Source organism: Triturus cristatus, chromosome 6 (genome assembly GCF_964204655.1).
Source record: "Triturus cristatus chromosome 6, aTriCri1.1, whole genome shotgun sequence".
Lineage (NCBI taxonomy): Eukaryota > Metazoa > Chordata > Amphibia > Caudata > Salamandridae > Triturus > Triturus cristatus.
In genome coordinates this window covers 822,654,193-822,674,012 of record NC_140589.1, presented here as the reverse complement: position 1 = coordinate 822,674,012, position 19,820 = coordinate 822,654,193, and the positions used below count along the sequence as shown (strand labels likewise).

General features: G+C 41.5%; 1 protein-coding gene across 1 annotated transcript in view; it reads right to left on the bottom strand.

The window, feature by feature from the left end:
- The window catches only part of HEATR1 (HEAT repeat containing 1), a 326,965-nt gene extending 307,660 nt beyond the window's left edge, over positions 1-19,305 (bottom strand). Inside the window, exons 1-3 of the mRNA XM_085611426.1 lie at positions 19,169-19,305; positions 5,250-5,412; positions 1,841-2,057 (exon numbers count right to left, since the gene is read on the bottom strand). Coding sequence (XP_085467552.1) covers positions 1,841-2,057; positions 5,250-5,391 — 359 coding nt within the window. The 5' untranslated portion in view covers positions 5,392-5,412; positions 19,169-19,305. The remainder of the gene's footprint in view (positions 1-1,840; positions 2,058-5,249; positions 5,413-19,168) is intronic.
- Positions 19,306-19,820: the final 515 nt, after the last annotated feature.

The window sequence follows — 19,820 nt, the reverse complement described above, 5'->3', positions numbered from 1 at the left end:
TGAATACAGACAATGTAAAAATAAAGGGAAGCAAACGGATTAAGTGGAACAGTCACAGAGGTATCAATTAACATCCAATGCAGTCATGTGCAATGTCAAGAATTTGATACAGAGAACCTGGAATTAGATCAGTAACAAATCAAAGAAATTACAGAAAGGACATCGAAGGTGAGTAAGTGTGGGATGCTAAGATTATTTTATCACAATAGCTAAAGTATTACAATTGCCAGTGCCACTCTACAGACTATGGATATACATGATATGGTTTACCCAAAGGATATAAAGTAAATTCTGAATTGTGACTTCCATACATTTCTCGATAAAGGCATTGGTTTGGCAGGGAAGAGACTAGACCAGGTTTCAATGTTTATAAATGTGTGTATCATCTTGGAAAGGAGCACGCTAACAAGAAAACCATATGTTCAACATTTCATTTGCATTAATCAATAAGCAAATGATATGGGATTCCGGCACAAGCCTGGAGGACAGGTAATGCATCGAGACAACCACTGGCGTTGTGGCAAAAGCAGCCTCAACAGCGTACTAAGGGGTAAATGCTGCACCCATGCTCCGCTCACCTCTCAGCTCCAGTGAAGTGATTGCTTTAGTAAAACAGACTAAGTAGCAGACAGAGATTCAATACCTTCAAAATTTGTTGCGTCATCATGGCTCTCTTTGCGATACACAGTACTTTCAGTCTGAACCAATCAGAGGAATGTACCTACATCCATTTGGGGGCAGCTGTAATAATTAATGCTCCTACAGTGTTTCTTCTAAATTACCGTCGCCTTCCACAACTTACTCCATGGTTTGGTTCATGTATGGTGTCATAGTGTTGACAGAGAGTGACAGAGGGAGAAGTAAACAGGCAGCGGTGCACTGACCAACTCGAGTATAAGATAGTACCAACGACAAGTGCATGGACTGGATAATGGCTTGAAGACCATGGGGGAAGAAGGATTCTGGAAACTTGCCTAGGCAAGCAGTGCAAGTTAAATGATTCACTCATTCAGATTAAATAGACTTTACATAGTACAAAATTTCAAACCAGTACGCATCAGAGCTTTGGAAGGTGGAGAGTAGATCTAAGAATATATCTGCTCCAAGATACATGGGCAGCAGTTGCTTAAGGATAAAATGCCTGATCAGAATGTGTTGAGAAGGCAGAAGAAGACACTAAGATTGAGAAAGGTTCTGAAAGAGGAAACAAGTTGTTTAAATAACTACAGTATGTGACATTCAAAAACTGTAGCTAAACTGAGCACACATATCACCTTATCCCTGGTTTTCTTTCAACTGTTTTGGGTGGAGTTACAGGGAACCTATAGCAGAGTATAGCAGGAAACAAGGTTGTGCCCTCCTGTGGACGAATGCAAGCTAAGTCCTGCTGCCTCTCCCGATCACTAGCTAGAGCAAACAGTAAGAATTAATACTGTCTGAAGAAAAACTAAAGCTCACACTGCAGAAGTGTTTTGAATCTAAACGGTGAGGGAAAGTGGTCAAGGAAATAATAAACATTCTATGCAAGCATTCAATAAAGACATACCAATAGATACAACTCCTCTTTCCAACAAAACATTAAACACTGCTTGGAGAAATGCAACCATATAGATTTTAGCAAGAAGTTCCCGTAATGTGAACTTCCATTTTGGAGAGATAAGAGCATTTCTGTCCCGACACAGCAGCCAATTTTGCACTCCAATACTCCACAAAATGACAGGCATGTGTATTATGAAATTTAAAACACTAACAATTTACAGAAACGTATAGCCAACAATGGACAGACCAAATACATTATGTGTGGCAATGGCATCTTATTCTCCTAGATCCTGCAGGATACCTGTGAATCAGCCACTCGAGGCACTTCTGGGCGGGCTTCAGCATGAAATATGGAGACAAGTGAGTCAGGAAACAAGAGATGTTTTCATCGAGCTTCTGGTTGACTTCTTTGGTCTGCACACTGCGCTCCAGGCTCTTAGACGTATAGCTGAACAGTGTAGCTTGGAATACTTCAAAGGACGGATCGATTCCCATTAGCTCTTCCAAGCCATTACAGCCTACAACAAGAAATGTAAAAATGTGTTTAATTAAGTAGCAAATGGAGGAAAGCACATTCGGAGAGAGTTTCTCCATTTCTAGAAGGCACATCTAATAACTACTTATGCCTAGCCAGCAGGTCCGGTGCTCTTGAATGTCGGGAGCCACGACTGATTTACCAATGCCCATCAGGGTTATTACTCAGATTTTACAAACACTAAGCATCCTTAAGGGAGAAGCCTATACACTGCAACCAACCTGCTGCTGACTGTTAAGATGATCACCAAGCACCAAAGAACCTGGTGCTTAATGAACAGATCTCTAAACAACAAACAAAAAAACACATCTATCTAAGATGAACTTTAACAGGTCCTGTAGCCAGCTATACATTTTTCCAGCAAAAGTGAACAAGAAAAAAACATGTCCCTTGACCAGTCAACTTATATTATATACCTCACACCTATGCCTAGATCAATCTGGCTGATGTAGCTTTTTACAATTATGTTTCGTAATCAGTTCTAAAAATCCAAGCATTGCGACAGACTGCCCAGTAGCCAGGATGTCACCCCAGCCAAACATTCCAGGAAAATCTTCCTGGGCAACTGGATGGAGGAGCTGCTCCAGAACTTTCAGAGATTGAGAAGGGTGAATCTCCTTCAACCCTGGCCCATTCCATACCCCGAGGGTGTCACTATTCAACTCACTTCAGCCCTAATTGACATGGAGACAGCTCGTATTCACAGCCATTGAGTGCTGTAAAATTCTGCAAGTTGGAGGAGGTCATTCTGAATATAGAAGCATTTAAACGACTGTTCTAGCCATTATGGTTACAGCGAGATTTCTAATGAACCGAAGGATAGACTACCCTTATTCTGACAACTGGCTATGGGTATCACCAGGACATGCTGTGTGTCACATCACCTGTGCTGTGACTTGTAGACACTTTGCTAGAAACGACTGAACTTTTGAGGCACCTTTAGGCATATGCAATGGGAGATGGCCCACTACACCCCACAGTCCCAGAATAAAAGCCAAAGAAGCTAGTAGGGACCTGAACTGAGCTGGTCTCTGGACACCAATGAATAGACTATCCGTGAATCGATATTAGTGACTGGACACATGGTCACTTAAACTTCATCATAACGAAGAACTCCGAGTCAAAGAAATTTCCAGGGGATTTCCGTAGGGTGAATGTTATAATGTAGTACAGTGGTTCTTAATCTTTGGTCCAAGGACCCCGAGATTTGGGGGGGGGTGGCTGTATGCGACTGTTTTACAAGTTAATAAATTCAAATTAGTAAGGTATATACAAATAAAGCAAAATTTTAAATGTGAAAACCTTTTCGATTTTTAATTGTGAAATAAAATATTTAAGCATTTGTTTGGTGTATGTTTGTTTCAATGGTGTGTATATTGTTTTGAGGTTCAAATCAGAGAAATTGCTGGGGGTGTCTGCCTTCAACAGTGACTCAGTGGGGGTCTCCGGATTTCAGTAAATAATCACTGGGGGTCCACAGACGTCAAAAGGTTAAAAACCACTGTTATGGAGAAATTAATCAAAAATAGGTCCCGAACATGCACTGGAGGCTGCGATCCCGGCAGCAGACATACTCCCTGAATCATCCCCCTTGGAAGACCGACTACTGACTGATCATTTACATAAGAAAGCGATTTCCCTTTCTTACAGGAAGATATCAATAACGGGACTGACCCCTTAACACGACTTCGGGAAGTCTGGCAGGCCGAGGTCGGGGACTTAGATGACACAGACTGGCAGGATGCAATTGCATCGCCTAGAGAGGTGGCGGTTTCCTCTAGACTGCGCCTCATTCAATTTAAGATACTACACAGGACTTATTACACGAGGGTGACAATGCACAAGATAGGTAGAGCCCCAGACCCGAACTGTCTGCCCCAATGTGAGGACCTGGGGACGTTCTATCACACTTTGTGGGACTGCCCAGTGATCACATCTTACTGGACAAGGGTCATGGACACCATCACAGAGGTATGCGAGAACATAGTCCCGCTTGCTCCCAAGTACTGCCTCCTCAATATATGGGAGCCAACTGACCTCAACCATGCGGATAGGCAGTGGGCAACAACAGGAATGATAGTGGCAAAGCGGAATATTGCACAGAAATGGGGCGCATCACAAGTTCCAACCCTAACGGAGTGGTGTAAGGACATGGACATGATCATGGTGGCCGAAAAAGCTACATATGTTCACAGAGGCTGCCCCAAGAAATGGGGAAGAGTGTGGGACAAATGGAATGCCTATGGAGGCCATATCTGTATTCCCCCGGTTGTGGACCACGGCTCGGACAATGAGGCATGAAGGGCAAAGCTATATAACCTGTACGTTACTATGGATACTGATGATGATGAGACGTTACATACTTGCTCTTTCACATGTAAAGAATGTACTGACAGATCTTTTGTTTATTGCAATAAAATGTAAATAAATTTTTTTTAAAAAGGTCCCAAAGGTGCCAACACAGAGTTTTTCGAATATATATTAGTTATAACTGTTCTATTTCTAAACCTGTTAATAGAAGTACTTTTCATTATAGAAAATAAAACAGTGATTCTGCATTGAAGGCATTGTTTGTTATCCACTGTGCAGCACTAATTCAGAGATTCTCAACAGCTTGGCATCCTGGATTAAGCCCTTACTCTTTGCCCTCTCTAACTTGATAGCAACAAGTACCTAAATGGAATAACGTGGCTATGCAATATTGAGAGCACCAGCACTGTTGCCTTAGGCACCTCTGACTGTCCTAACAACCCCAAAAAAGGCTTTAGAAAAGATAGGCATGATATACCCATGTAGTCAATAAAGGACAAAATGGTAAAGGGGAAAAAAGTATTCCATGCCACACATGTTTGAGGAATCCTTACAATAGCTAACTCCAGTTACTACAGAGAAACAAGCAAACACTATGCAGTTTCAAATGGTAAAGGAAATGTACTAAGATATTAATTTTGGCAAAAGAAAAATAAATGGTGAAACCAGGAAAATATTCTTCAGGCCTCCAGCATGTACATTGAAAAATATGCATACTTTTTTCTTAATACTTTCTATCCAAATTGCTTTAGATTTTTGATAACAGCATTTCTGTTGATTTGGTAGCATTTGCTTTCCTGGGAAAGAGTTGGCTTAATATAATCCACAACCCGGCATAGCGTTTGAATGGCTATCATGCACTCACCAATGGCAAAGAAGGTATCACGATCGATGTTAGCAGCTTCTTTACAATCAAACAGTAAGGACACAACTTCCTTCCGGACCAGGAGGCTGGGATCATTCTGAGGTAGAGCCAATCGTTTTAGCTGTTGTGCGAGGGACGTCATTGTTGCAGTTGGCCAAGGATCCTTTGGAAAACGTGAAACAGAATTCTAGTAAGCGTGTGCAGGAGGCAGGTGGCATATCACAACCTTAACTCACTGTTATACCCTTTAATCTTTGATTTCTTAGTTCGATTGGCTTTATTACTTGCATGTACATCACTCACCATAAAATAAAAACACATACATGGAGTTATCACAATACAAAAGTATTCATCATTACATACATGTTTTAAAGCCTTACACAGGGGATTTTAATAACCAACTAAGTCAACAGCAGGAGCAGAGTTTGATTGCACTGTGGCTGTTGGCAAAGTAAGAAATTCTCCAAATGAATGCTCAAGTACAAAACATAATTTGGGTAGATTCTCGGAGTAGGTTTAGGAACCTGAGAAGGTAGCTGTACGTTTCAAGCTCAGCAAGTGTAAACTGAAATTGCCACTGTGAATAATGCCTAGCAAAAGGATGAAGACAACTTTCATAGTTTCTGTGTCATACACCTATCAGCTACTCGATGACTGTGGCTTTTCTGAAGAGTAAATATTCCACATGCATAGGGTTAAACCATTTCTCAGACATATGGCAAAGAATTAACCAAGTGAGGGAATGGTTTTCTTTACACCACTCTACAAAACAAATGGGCCATTTACAATAATGTGCCAATACTTATTTCTTAGACTATAGTGACTTCAAAACAATATATGTTTTACATCGTTTTAAAAAGTGATTTCTGAAGTCAGTTAAGCAGTACTGTGGCAATTACTTCGAATTTGACCTTTGCATTATATTTATAAATAAGTGAAACTTGTTTATTGGTACATCTGACCCAAATGACAAATTATAAATGATATTGCTACAGGGCAGGAAGTTTGATCAAAACATACAGCCTTAGGTAGCCCATGCATAAGCGACACCATTTATAATGATAACCAAATCAAACACGTCACTTTGGGTGTAAGAGAAAAACACTGATTTATTCCAACTGGGAAGTTACCTTGAGACACCAATCAGAATGAGGATGGGCAAGTTTGGTCTGAATTATGGACCACAACTGCATCTCTCCTGTGTAAAATACCAATATTAAGGACAAACAGCAGCAGAAATAGAAGGCGTCTCTCATGAATATCCAGCTGTAGCATTATTCGCTCCTGCAGAACACCATTAGTTAGGCAACAACAGTATTCAGTTCAAGATTGGTGTTTGCGGAAATCTGTGTAGATTATGATAAGTAGGAGCAGGTGACCCTCCTAAATTGGTCCTGGTGGATCAGTATTGGGACACGATGCAGGAAATGTATGGCAATTATTTGGCAAATGACGATTCGGCTATTAGCAAGGTGACGGGCTGACAAGATTCACTTTCATCATGAGCTTTCTCAGGCTTAAACAATAAAATAGCACTCTTTCATGAAGTTGGGATGCAGCGAGCCATTCACCATACACTTTTACTGAACCCTCATAAGCTTTAGGTGCCAGAGAGGTCATCTGTACCATGCAAAAGTCCCTTGGAATCCCTTCTAGACCAAAAGGTTTACCAATGGCAAGATCAGAGAAAACCACACGCATCTCATCTAAAGCAACGGGCAGAAGTAAAATGTGTCTAATGAAATATGTAAGGCCCTTCCTAACTAGCTATGCTGTTCAGCCCATGAATATTTCAGGATAGAGTGAGCCTACTGCAGTCAATCTTTTCAGGGACATTACCACTGAATAAACACTGGTATTACCAACCACCGTACAGCCTTGAGATCCCAGATTGGTGTTCCTAACCAAACAATATACCACTGAGAGGATTGTGGCAGCTTTCTCAGCAAACCCCAGATGAATTTCGTTTTATCTCTACTGAAGAAGGATGAAATCCAGAACCACATGTGTCTAGAGATTAACAGCACTAACCTGCACCAACTTTGGTGAGACACTCTGCAAAATTTCAAGTAAGCATTTAAAATTGAACTGCATGTACCAGGGTGCAAAGGGGCGAACTGTGCTGGGAGGTAGCAGTGTGCTCCCATCCCCCTTCTGTATCAAAAAAGCTCCCTTGAGCCACTGAGCTGACGAGCTCATGGGAGGCACCTGTGCGCCAGGGAGAGGTACAGAGACCTGAGAGGATTGTGGCAGCTTTCTCAGCAAACCCCAGATGGATTTCGTTTTATCTCTACTGAAGAAGGATGAAATCCAGAAACACATGTGTCTAGAGATTAACAGCACTAACCTGCACCAACTTTGATGAGACACTCTGCAAAATTTCAAGTAAGCATTTAAAATTGAACTGCATGTACCAGGATGCAAAGGGGCGAACTGTGCTGGGAGGTAGCAGTGTGCTCCCATCCCCCTTCTGCTACACGTTTAGCAGTTATCATGAGGTTGTTAAGCAAGACAAGAAAAGTATAAGTATTGGCCAATCAAATACAAGGAGTACTACAATTCTACGCAAATGGCAACTTTGAGCACTGAATTTCCCTTCAGAGATCCAATGAGCAATTTGATGGCTCTGGGGATATGAAAAACAAACGCACTCTAAAGAGGTTAGAACAGATTATTGGCAAATAGTCCTCAAAGGTTGCAGGATTGAGGAGGGGACATTGGCAAATTAATTTGCTCACCATTCTGACTGGGAACAGAGGTCAAAACAATGATCTCAATAAACTTCTTGCTGTAGCCAGCGAGGGGATGTTTCGAGGTCTGTCATATGGACTTCAGAGTTCTGTACAGGGCAGCGTGTGTAAGAATACATTAATATAACCTTTTGGCAAGTGGCGCACCCAGAATACCCAATTTAAGGGCAGCAAGTACAGACAAAACCCAATTGGCAGAGCGCTTTAAGTAGGAACAGTTTTATACAAATAGAGAATACATAAAACAGTTACACAGAGTAACATACAGTAAAACAAATTATCATGTGAAAGGTTCCCACTTATAGTAATGAAGTTTAAGATTAACGAAGGTCCAACTAACTCAGCAGGACATACGTTGTATCTTATTCTGACCAACTCGTCAAACATTCTCTGTGAGGCTCCACGTCCTCTTATATGGTCAGAACACTCCCCAACTGATTTCCAAATCTGTGGACCCAAGGCGGAGCCTGCCCCCTCCACTGTTCCCAATAGTTTCAGAAGACAGTGGCACAAAATTACACCCGACACCTTTATGAAAAAAAATGGTAAATATAAACTGTTAATCAAGGAACATTGACGGCTGTTTAACAGACTACCATACCACAGTAAAATCAACCATGGCTAACCTGGCCCCACTGAAACCGCAATCTATTACTATCCGATGGCCACATGCAGCCTGGTGTTCTCAGGAACTGCGCAAGGAAAATTCCTTTGTAAAAATTTGGAGAGATGTTGGCGTCACTCCCATGACCAGAATGATGTAGAAATCTATAAGACATCTATAGCTCTTTATCACAAAAACTTTTAAAATGCCTGCAGAGCTCATTTTGCATCACAACTTAACCAGGCAGGCTTGTAAAAATGAAATTCCTCCATCTCAAGAACTTTGCGATGAGATTGCCAATCATTTTGAACATAAAATCAATCTCATCTATGAGAAACTCACTGAAGGTAGGAGCCCCTCGAATGAAACTTTAAACCTTTGTCCTCTTACTTCGACCAATAGTCATCTCTTGGATAGTTTTACTACACTCACAGTAGATATAGTTGAGACAAATCCGGATCACCTAAGGGTGTAATTCCAGCTGGAATCAGTCTTCCTTATAGCACAAACAGCTGGCTGCCTCTATCTGTTCTGCTCAATACTTAATTTTCTATGAAGGAGGGCCAACTTCCACCAAAGTGGAAGGCCGCACAAATAATCCCCATCCAAAAGAAGGCTAATGCCCCAGTTGCAGATCTATCGAACAACCGCCCAATCTCTCTTTTGCCTCTTCTTAGTAAACTATTAGAAACACACATCAACAAATAACTCTCAGAATATATTGGATCCACTGGATACCTCGACTCCTCACAGTCTGGGTGTAGACCAATGTACAGAACAGAGTCAGCACTGATTGCCGTCACTGATAATATAAGACACTCCCTTGACAATGGCCAGGCAGTACTATTGGTGCTACTGGATATGTTGGCAGCTTTCGACACGGTATCCCATTCTGTTCTGCTCAGGAGACTTAAAGAAATCAGGATTTGTGGACAAACCTTTCTAAGGCTCTCGTGTTTTTACCCATCGGACACAAACCATCAATCTTGGTTCCTTCCGCTCTCGAACTACGGAGCTTCCCAAAGGAGTGCCTCAGGGATCTTGCCTCAGTCCCACCTTATTCAATATCTATGTGGCACCTCTGGTGACAGAAAGCTTGGCTTTATCCCAATTTCCTATGCTGATGCCACCCTGCTTTTACAATCATTTGATAAAAACTCGCTCTAAGAACACACAGGCCTCTTTCTCAGAAGGTATGACTGCATTTGCTGCTTGGATGATGGATAATTTTCTCCAGTTAAATACAGGAAAAACTGAGATCATGTTCTTCGGTAATGCTCCTTTGCTTTGGTCTCCAGAGTGGTGGCGCCCGAACTAGGTGCTGCCCAGTCCCCAAGACTGTGGTCAAGAACCTGGGCATTTGTCTGGACCAGAACTTACGATGAAAGATCAGGTGACAGCTACCATAAGTTCCTGCTTCCATATGCTAAGCATCCTGCGCAAAGTATTTCCTTTTCTTCCTCTCACTGTGTGTTAAACACTTGTTCAGACATAGGTGATAAGCCGCCTAGATTACTGTAATGCCCTCCTGATTGCGGCATGTGAGTCTTCACTAAACAGACTTCAGGTAGTTCAAAACACCGCGGCCCATCTTGTTTAGAACCTATCAGCCAGAACAGCCTCCCTCCCTCTCTTACAACATCTGCATTGGCTACCGATAAGCCAGGGGGTTAGGTTTAAGATCTGTTGCATTGTGAACAAAGCTTTGAACCGTAAAGGACCTGGTTATCGAGCTGAATAACTCATCCAATATCAGCCAACTAGATCCCTTCGTTCAGGAGAGAAATCTCTGCTCCTCCTTCCCCATTTCAAGAAATCTCGCATGGGTGGGAAAGCTCTCTTCTACTTAACACCCTACTACTGGAATCAACTCCCGAGTCATCTCCGTAAATGCTCAGAATATCTTTCATTTAGAAAACTTCATAAGACTGAGCTCTTCTAAAATGTCCTCACCTGGTCTGTTCCGACAGCTGTCCTTCCTACAGTGCGGAGATATCCCTTAGGGGGTGATTCGGGTGCTTCAAAAGTAAATAAAATAAATAAATATCTACAGGGTTAAATTATTATTATTTAGAATCATTATAGAACACTCACCAGCATACTGCCTCTTACTATTGAGATTGGTAGCGAAATAATAGCCTTTCGGCTATCTTTTTTTAAGTTTCATAGGATGGAATTTTCTTAATGGTCGGTGGGGTGCAGTTCCACACCCTAGGTGCACTTACTAGGAGGATTGTTTTTAATGGTATTTGGTTTCTTAAACACTGATATTTCCAGAAGTGAGTTCATTTTTTGAAGGTAGCATTGCCTGCCCGAGACAACCATTTCCCGGGTGAGCTATTTAGAGGCTATTTAAGAGATTCCAAAAGACAAGGCTTGAAGCATACTAACTTAAAGATACCTCTTGTCGATATAGGCAGCCACTTCAGAGGAATGGAAATATTAGAGATATGTTAATAGTATCTCAGACCAGTAGCCAGCCTAGCTGCTTCATAAAGGGAAATTTTGAGGGGAGCTGGAAGCAGTATTGGAACACCTATGAGCAAGGACGTAATGCATTTCAATCACTAGAGCAAATGGGATTGGGGTTCCCATTAGAAATCTGGAATAAAATATCTGATTCAATGGTGGAGTCTAAATTGGAATTGTGCCCCTTATACCATTGTGTTGATCTGTGGCTGCAGGTTAATGTGTTTAAGAACCCAAAAAATGTAAAGCACCCTATAACAAACAAGGTTACAATTGAACGCCAAAGATTTGGTGACACACTTTTGGATCAGGGCAGGACATTTAGGGGAGAAGATAAGGAAGAACTTTAGTAGAATAATCTTAAGGTGGTCTTGTTACATCCAGCATCTTGTAAGGCTTTAGTCGGTGTTGTGCAAATGCTGTTAACAGCACCTGCCATGTGGGCATCAGTCAGAGGAAGTCAGGAAGCTAGGAGAAACTTATAACTCAACCTGCCCTTGCAGCCCAAAGTCTGAGCCCTGACCCACCTCATTTAGCTCATCGGTAAAGGTGGTATGAGGATAGGCTTTGGAGCAGGCTGTGTGAAAAAGGTAAACGTTGAGGTGAGGAGTCCCTGATGCTGCCTAATAGCAGCTCATACGCTGGCTCTCTCAGCCGACACTGCAGTCCAGCGAGCAAATAAGAGCTCCACACAGGTGTCACTCAGGCTTACCACAGTTAACTATTGCCTTCTAAGAATGGCAAAGGGACTGGAGCACATGCTCTCAGTGATGGAAGATACAGCAAGCTGCTCACATGAAGGTGCTTTGGGTAAAATGATGTACCTGGGGTGTAGATGGAAGTATATCAGGAGGGAGATGGAGCGGACTTAAGTAGAAGGCAGGTACAAAGGCGTTGAGCACAAGTAGAGAGTGGAGGACATTACCTTACTATGTATGGAGAGGAGATGCGGTCCCCATTAAATCTGAGGATGCGACATTGATCTGTGCTGTGCATTTCCTTAAGCCCCAGAACCACAGCTCTTTATAGGTGCAATCGTCACATAAACGTGCAATATGGCTTCATAGGGTGACTTTTAAACTCTCAGGATGCAACTGTTTTAGCTCCAAGAAGGGCATATGAGAGGGTCTTTTACATCCAATACATCTCATTAACAGAAGGTGCCAACTATTTACCATTGAATGGCCGTATTTGGGCCTCAAAAGAGGAACTCAGTTATGTCATGGGGAGTGAGAAGTGCTTAGCCTCTAGTTAAACAAACTACTTAAGTGCAAATAAATTCTAACATTCATGAGAATTACAATTTTTTAATGAGAATGTGTGTTTAGAGAGTGCATTAGTCCAAGGCACTTTATATAAAACAATGGTATTACATTATTTTAGCTAGTCTAACATGATGATCATTCAATGTATCATTAAGTAAAGTCAGAGCTGAACATCTCTTTGATCTGAACTGGTTAGATGAAGGTAACACCAACACAGATATGTTTGCAAGTTCATAGTCAACACAAAAACATGTATGCAAGGTTTCATTGCAAACATCTTAACCAACAAATACATAGGAAAAAACAGTATAGTATTTATAGACATATTCCTATCTAGGTGAAACGACATTAGACAGGAAAACAGCACCTATTAAGGTCATGGGTTTGCTTCGGTAATGGCATCACCATGTATTGAACCACTTTCTGTTACTTAATTGTGTACATAATTAGGTCTCCACTTTTTTTTTTTTTTAAAGATTGTGTTCTGCACAAAAGAGTTTACACATTGTTTAAAACATCCACAAGAGCTACTAAAGCTAAACAAGAAATATGTTTGAAGCAATAAGAAGCACACCGTGCATCTGGTAAAGCATGCTATCAAAGTGTACATAACACGGTTGAAAATCCTAGAACAATCAGGTGTCATCTTGCCAGAAAGTAAGACCTGACACAACCACAGCATGTAAGGAGTAGGCCTCACTGTTTATCCTCCATTAAAAGGCCTCTAAAAAGCACAGACAGTGTTTTAAAATCCATTAGGTGCAATGTCTTAGAACAAACAAGACTTCACTTTAGTAGCTTTGCAAAGCAAAATGCTAAGATTACTCAAATTATACATAAGTGGTAACTTTGCATTTACCTCCATAGATGGTCAGAGTAAAGTTACCAACAAGCAGGGGCTGCTTTAAGGCCCTGAACCTACAGTCCCTATTATGACCCTTTGGACTTAATACAGGACTAGAATATTTCTTATTTCTGTAGTTTTTCTGTTGCAAGGATCTGTTTCCTTCTTGCTAGCATAAGTACAGATAGCAACCTTCTGGTTTCCTCGCTTATGAACACCATAAAAAGGGGAGTCACATAGCTACTCTAGGTCCACTTTCACCTTAAATGCACTGAAACACTATTTTTTGGCCATCTGTTCAATATATTGTCGCCCCCACCCAAACAAACACAGACACACAAGCTTGGGTTGCAACTATTTCTGCGTTTTCACTGCTTCACAGCTGCACATCTTCTAAGCCAAGCAGATGTCATTGTACTGAGGTCTTATAGTATTCTACATTTCGTACTAATACAATGTCTTAGCAAAAGCCAGCAACTGCAGAAGATGGAGCCAGAGAGAAAAAATATGACTTGTGCAATAACTCATATTAGAGCCCATCTACAGCTCAATATACGCCCAGTCACCACAAAATGAGAAGCAGTTTTTAGCCCATTATTTTTCAAGAATAATCACCGAACTGTAGCATTTAGATTTTAAAATCAACTAAACTCGGCAATGGTTGCTTTAGCAATAGCCTTATTTCTTAATACTTGTACCAAGGACTTGACATGATTTATATTTGTGCCTTTAACATTATGGTTCTAGCGTAATAAACTTTAATGACATTTTATTAGTAGTATATTAATATATTTTAGTATTTTGATTTCTTGTTGTTTTGATAATAATGTATTGCTATATGGACAACCACATCTAATACACTTTATTTATAAAAAAAAACTAGTTCATAGAAAAAGAGAAAACAAGCATTGGCAAAGCCAATAGGTCTCGCCTTTGGGATCACATGGTTTTACCAATGCTGTACAGGTTTGATGACGCAGCTGCTACTAGAAGGTGTTTCATTTTGTAGGTGCACCCATGCATGATGGTGTATGCTCACAAGCATCATTATGCAAGAATATGTAAGTGGGATGTTTATTAAAGATCCGAGATTGATCAGTAAATAAAAAATTTGAAGTAACACATAAGCCTTTTATTTTAAGTAGAGGAGTCAGCAGCAATTTGCACCGGACCCTCCAAAAAGTCACAATATAAGAAAGGACTATTGGGCAGAGCAGAAATGGAGGAGAGTCAGGGGGTAAGAAAACAACAAGCATTGCAGGGGTGCGCACGCGTGCCGGCAAACAAGCGTGTGGTGCGCGCAGCACCGCCAAAAGTGAAAGCAATGCAATCACGCTCCAGTTGGCGCTGAAAGCTGCCAGCTGTGCACGTTCACACTCGCGTGAACGCAAGCGTTAGGCCAGCGCTGGTAGCACTTTGAAATCCCATATACTAAATGTCTCGCCTGAGACAGCGCATGCGCTGGCTCAGGTGAACCTAAAAATGGAGACCACGTGAAAAGTGAAATTCCTCACAGTAATTCATGGGCATGAATGTTATACTTCCTGCATTAGACAAACAATATTGGAGAGACTGTACCTTTCAAGCTCTTACCAGAGCAAGGACTAAGGGCGTTACTAACTTTAAAAATATTGATTTCCCAATTGTGATTCTCTCTGAACTGCAATTGGGAAACGGTATTCCTAATGTATGAAACTATTTTGAATTTCATTAGCGATTCATAGTGAGTTGAAAATAGACCTACCTCATGCATATTAATGAGGTATGTCACAATTTGCGACCCATTAGGAATCGCAGCCAACACAGGCATGGCGGCCTGCTAAGGTCAGAAGCCCACCATTTTTTTTTTTTTTAGATGCAGTCCGTTTTCTTTTAAGTAAAACGAAATGTGTTTAAAAAAAAAAATGAAATTTTTGGAACCACTACCTGCTCTAAAAAAATATTTGTTTTCCAGTCTCAAATGGGAAGGGGTCCCCTCAAGAACCCTTCCCATTTGTGAACGGGTTACACCATCTTCTTCAAAGAGTCGGTAAAATATGAATGTTTTGCAACAGTAATTTGGTCACAAAAACATTCATACATCCCATTCATATTTTAAAGAAATACCCTGAACACGCCCCTTCCAAATACCGAATCGCAAACACAAATTGTGATTCGGTAACGTGTTACCAAATGGCAATTTGTGTTTTGTATATATGTAAAAGTATTTCTGATCAGTTGTTTCCTACTGCAAAAATGCTTCATACATGTTTCCATAAGTCTTATGGACACACGTTAAGTCACGATCACTAGTGAGGTGTGTTTTGTTTCTAAGGTAAAAGGGTGGGTTTTTTTAGGGAACTGCAATCACTGCTAATAAGGTTAAACCGGGGAAGTGAAGTATGTAGAGTTGCCCTAAAGGGAGACCCGGAGTACCAAACTTTGAGACATACCACCTAGTCGCACAGTTACAATGGATGTCCCGGTAGTTCGCAACAAGGGGGAAGTGTGGAGCCCACACATCTTCTGGGCCCAAATGGCCAGGCACTGTTGGAAACGTTACTTGATAAGATCCAACTTACAGTTTGCATATACGTTGGAGCTGCCTTTAAAAAGTGTTTACCCAAGTTCTGTAAACTGTCCTGACTGACTGACTTATTTATTAAGCGCGCAAATGCCGAGGCGTCTTGGCGCTGAGTTAAAGAATGCTGGGCCACACTGATTAATCTGCCAGTTTGGGAAAGGGTCAGGTCTTTATTTATTTCCTAAAGACGTTCCTGTTTGATTGTAGTCTGATCTGTACGAAGAGTACGTTCCATAGCTAGGCCGCCTGGTACGAGAAACCCTTGCCTCCCCATCTGACTTTTTTTTTATCTTGGGGATCAGGATCAGACCTGTATTTGTTGATCTGAGGCAGTTTTGAGGAAAATACCGTTTGAATAGCAGCTGCACGTCGGCAGCTCCCCCACCAAACAAGGCCATGTGTACAAGACAGAGAGTCTTGAAATCCACTCGCTGCAAGTGGAGCAATTTAATAGTGGCTGAAGTAGGGTAATGTTTGGGAAGACCATAAAGCACCCGGGCCGCCGCATTCTGAATAGACTGTAGTTTGGCAATCTGGCCCTTGTCTGCTCCTAGGTAGAGGGCGTTGCCATAATCAATTCTAGAAAGAATCAAGCCCCCTATTACCGTTTTCCTGAGGGTTAAGGGAATGAACGGAAGGATTTTGCGCAAGTTTTTCAGCATGAAGAAACAAGCAGATGACACCTGATTAGTTTGTCGGGCAAATTTTAAATTGCTGTCAAACATAAAGCCAAGGTTCCTGGCCTTGGTTACGAGAGTGGGGGCAGTTCCCAGCCTCAGTGGGCCACCATACTTTGCTCCAAATTGAAGGCTTCTGCCCGAATTCAATTACCTCAGACTTTTCCGTGTTGAGCTTTATAAAATTTTAGCTCATCCACTGCATGACATTCTTTAGGCAGTTCCTAAACCTAACCGCCGTCTCATCCACACTTTGGGTTGCTGATACCACTATCTGGGTATCGTCTGCGTATGATACAAGCATCAGACCATGATCTCTTATTAGCCTGGCCAGAAGGGTAACATAAAGGTTAAACAAAGTGGGTGACAATGTGGATCCCTGCGGGACACTGCACTGGAGCCCTAATTTTGCAGACTTGAGACCATCCCAGTCTATCCGTTGTTCGTGAGATGCCAGAAAAGATGTTAATAGGGCTAGAGCCGACCCTTCAATGCCTGCTGCCCTCAGCCGTTGCGTCAATACCTCGTGGTTAACAGTATCGAACGCGGATGATAGGTCAAGCAAGATGATGACGGCTTTTCCCCCACCATCCATCACTCTACAAATCTCTTCATTGGCCATGATAAGTGCTGACTCAGTAGAGTGTCGGGCTCTAAAACCATGTCCTGACAAACTAACAGCGATTCTTGGACAAGTGAAGGTCTAGAGTGGGTAGGCGACATACAACTCCAGCACCGTGCACATCTTTGAAAAACTGAATAGGATTTCGGGCTTAATCATAATTCCTAACATATGGCAGTGTGATGGGGGAGAGTATCAAAGATACAAATTAATCTGAAATACACAAGACAAACTGAAACAGGCTGTAAAAACAGTGACAAACCTACACCGAGTGCTGCTTAGACAGACACAGCAGGAGCTCCTAGAAGTAGAGCACAGATGGAAAACATAAACCTGTGGATCTTCTATTGCCAGACGCCCAGTACATACAGTTTGGGATCAAGGACTACACATTTTCATATTTTAGGCCCAATCCCCTGTAGCACAAATTATTTTGGTGTCAGTTTACAGAACAACAGTATGCATATGTGTAAGACAATTGTTTGCCACTAAAGGCAAGAGTTGAATCAGTTTATTCAAGTTGTTCAAGCTTATATGTATGATTCGTTAATACTAAAGCACTTACTATTAGCGCAGGCACTCCAATGCGATACTGTGAGCTCAGTTTGAATATATCCTGCATAAAGTTTTGTACTAATTTGTAACAAATTGAGATACCTATGTTTACAGAATTCTCCCAAACTATATGTACGTACAAACATAAGCATGAATATGCAAGATTGGTCAGAAATAAAAGTGCACAAACAAAATTGCAACTTGTTCAAAACTGCCCTTCACCTGGCCTAATTTTACCAGTTCAGAACCATTTCCTATGGCCATGATAAAGAATCTGGGTGTGACATTTGATTGTGACCTCTCTTCTGAAACCAAGCAGAGGTGCAGTCAATTCACCTTTAACGTTATACTCTATCTAAGGTGTATCCATGTTGGAATGTGAACAAAGAAATATTATGGTACAGAATTATATGGCTATTCACCCGAGTATTTCAACTAATACAGCCACTAGGGTAATTTTGGTATGTAAAATTATGGCCATTTTTCAGAAAGTCCCCAATAACGAGACTAGGCAAAATGTCTGTTATGTTATTTGTATGCTGCACAAGTCACATGGGACGGTATTCTGGCCCTGCAGCAGGTGCTTTATAGGCTGAGCTGAGCCAAGGTCGAGCCAGGTGAAGAACCAGGTCTTCAGTTTCTTGTAGAATTCAAGAACCGAGGAGGCTCTGATGTACCGGGGCAGGTCGTTCCAGGCTGTAGGAGCGAGGTAGGAGAAGGCAGGACCACTGGATCTGGTTCTGAGTATGCAAGGGGTGTGTGCAAGTAGGAGTCTGGCATTGTTGCTTGTCCTCCCATGTTGTTGCTTGCCGCCTACTGTAACATCAGAAAAAAAGGCTATGAGGCAGCCAGTGCTGGTCATGTAATAGCGTTTTTTAAAACCAACGTTCAGCCATGTTGAAAACCAGCTGCAATACTGTACGACAGGGCTAAAATATATTGATGAAGCCGGTAGCTTTTGAAGGCGAGACCTACTGGCTTTGCCAATGCTAGTTTTTGTGTGTCTGTGTGTTCATTGTAAAGCAAAGCAAGGAAAGTTCGTGCCCGAACAAAGCACCCTTCTGTTAATAAGTGTCTCCGAGTTAACAGAGGTGATGTGACCTCACTTGTGGGTTATGCCCTAGCCAAAGGAGCAGAAGCTATGAAGTGACCATTTAGGAATCATTCGGGGGGGATTACACTATTGTTCTACGTAACAAAATAATACGATAATTCATTTTAGGACTCAAAGACCAATTTATTTTAGTCTTTCTTTTTTAATACTTCCTCTAATGTGAATAGACAGCAGTTTTTTATCAATGACCCAAAAGAAATGAAGTTGTAGGTAGATGTGTGTCCAGCAAGCAAAGTGCAAAAACAGCTACAACAAAATCGGTCCACATTCCTGTGTTTAACTTGGTATATTGCTTATATTGTATGAACACCTAACGAGCAAGCACTCACTAAATACAAAATAGTCGTATGGCACAGGCAAGTTTGGTTATGAGTGACGGCAGGCTAACAAGAGAACGTCCGAATATAAATAAGGTTTACTTGATCGTTGATATACACACAATCGCAGCATCTGTACCTTAAAACATCTGACGCGATTGTTGCTATCCTGGGTCCTTTTACTGTTGCCGGAGCTTTACCAACTCACATACCACATGGCATCCAGCCTGTACATTAACCCGGAAGTGATCCCAACCATTCTGGCCAATGACGCTAGGGCTGAAGTGCGAAACGAGCCCAATTCCCCTTTGAAAAACCCAAGAGAGCACGCGTAATCCGAACCAAACAAATTCCCTAACAGGTATTAGAAGGTGGGTGGTAAATACGAAACAATGTGTTCCCGTATACCATCTCACAATTCTTTGCAGCTAGTCATAGTACAGGTGCGCAATATATCTATATGTCATGTAGTGAAACTTTTGTATTACATTACTTTTAGGTAGATTATGTCCACATTTATCTTTTTATTTGATACTTTCACGTTTATTATTGCTGACATCATTTTTCGTCTTAATATAATTGAACTCGAGTACTTGAAAGTAAGCTCACGAATAAAAAGTTCCCCTGGCTGTTGTAACGTTTATAATAACACATTGTAAGATGGCCGCCATTCAACTCTGTCTTTTAGTCCTTTTTTTGTTTCGCTGAGTTTTCGTGTTAGCTGGGTTAGCGAGCGCCAGTGACCATCCCGCACTAAAAGAGGCAAACAACCCTTAGCAACGACGCAGTCC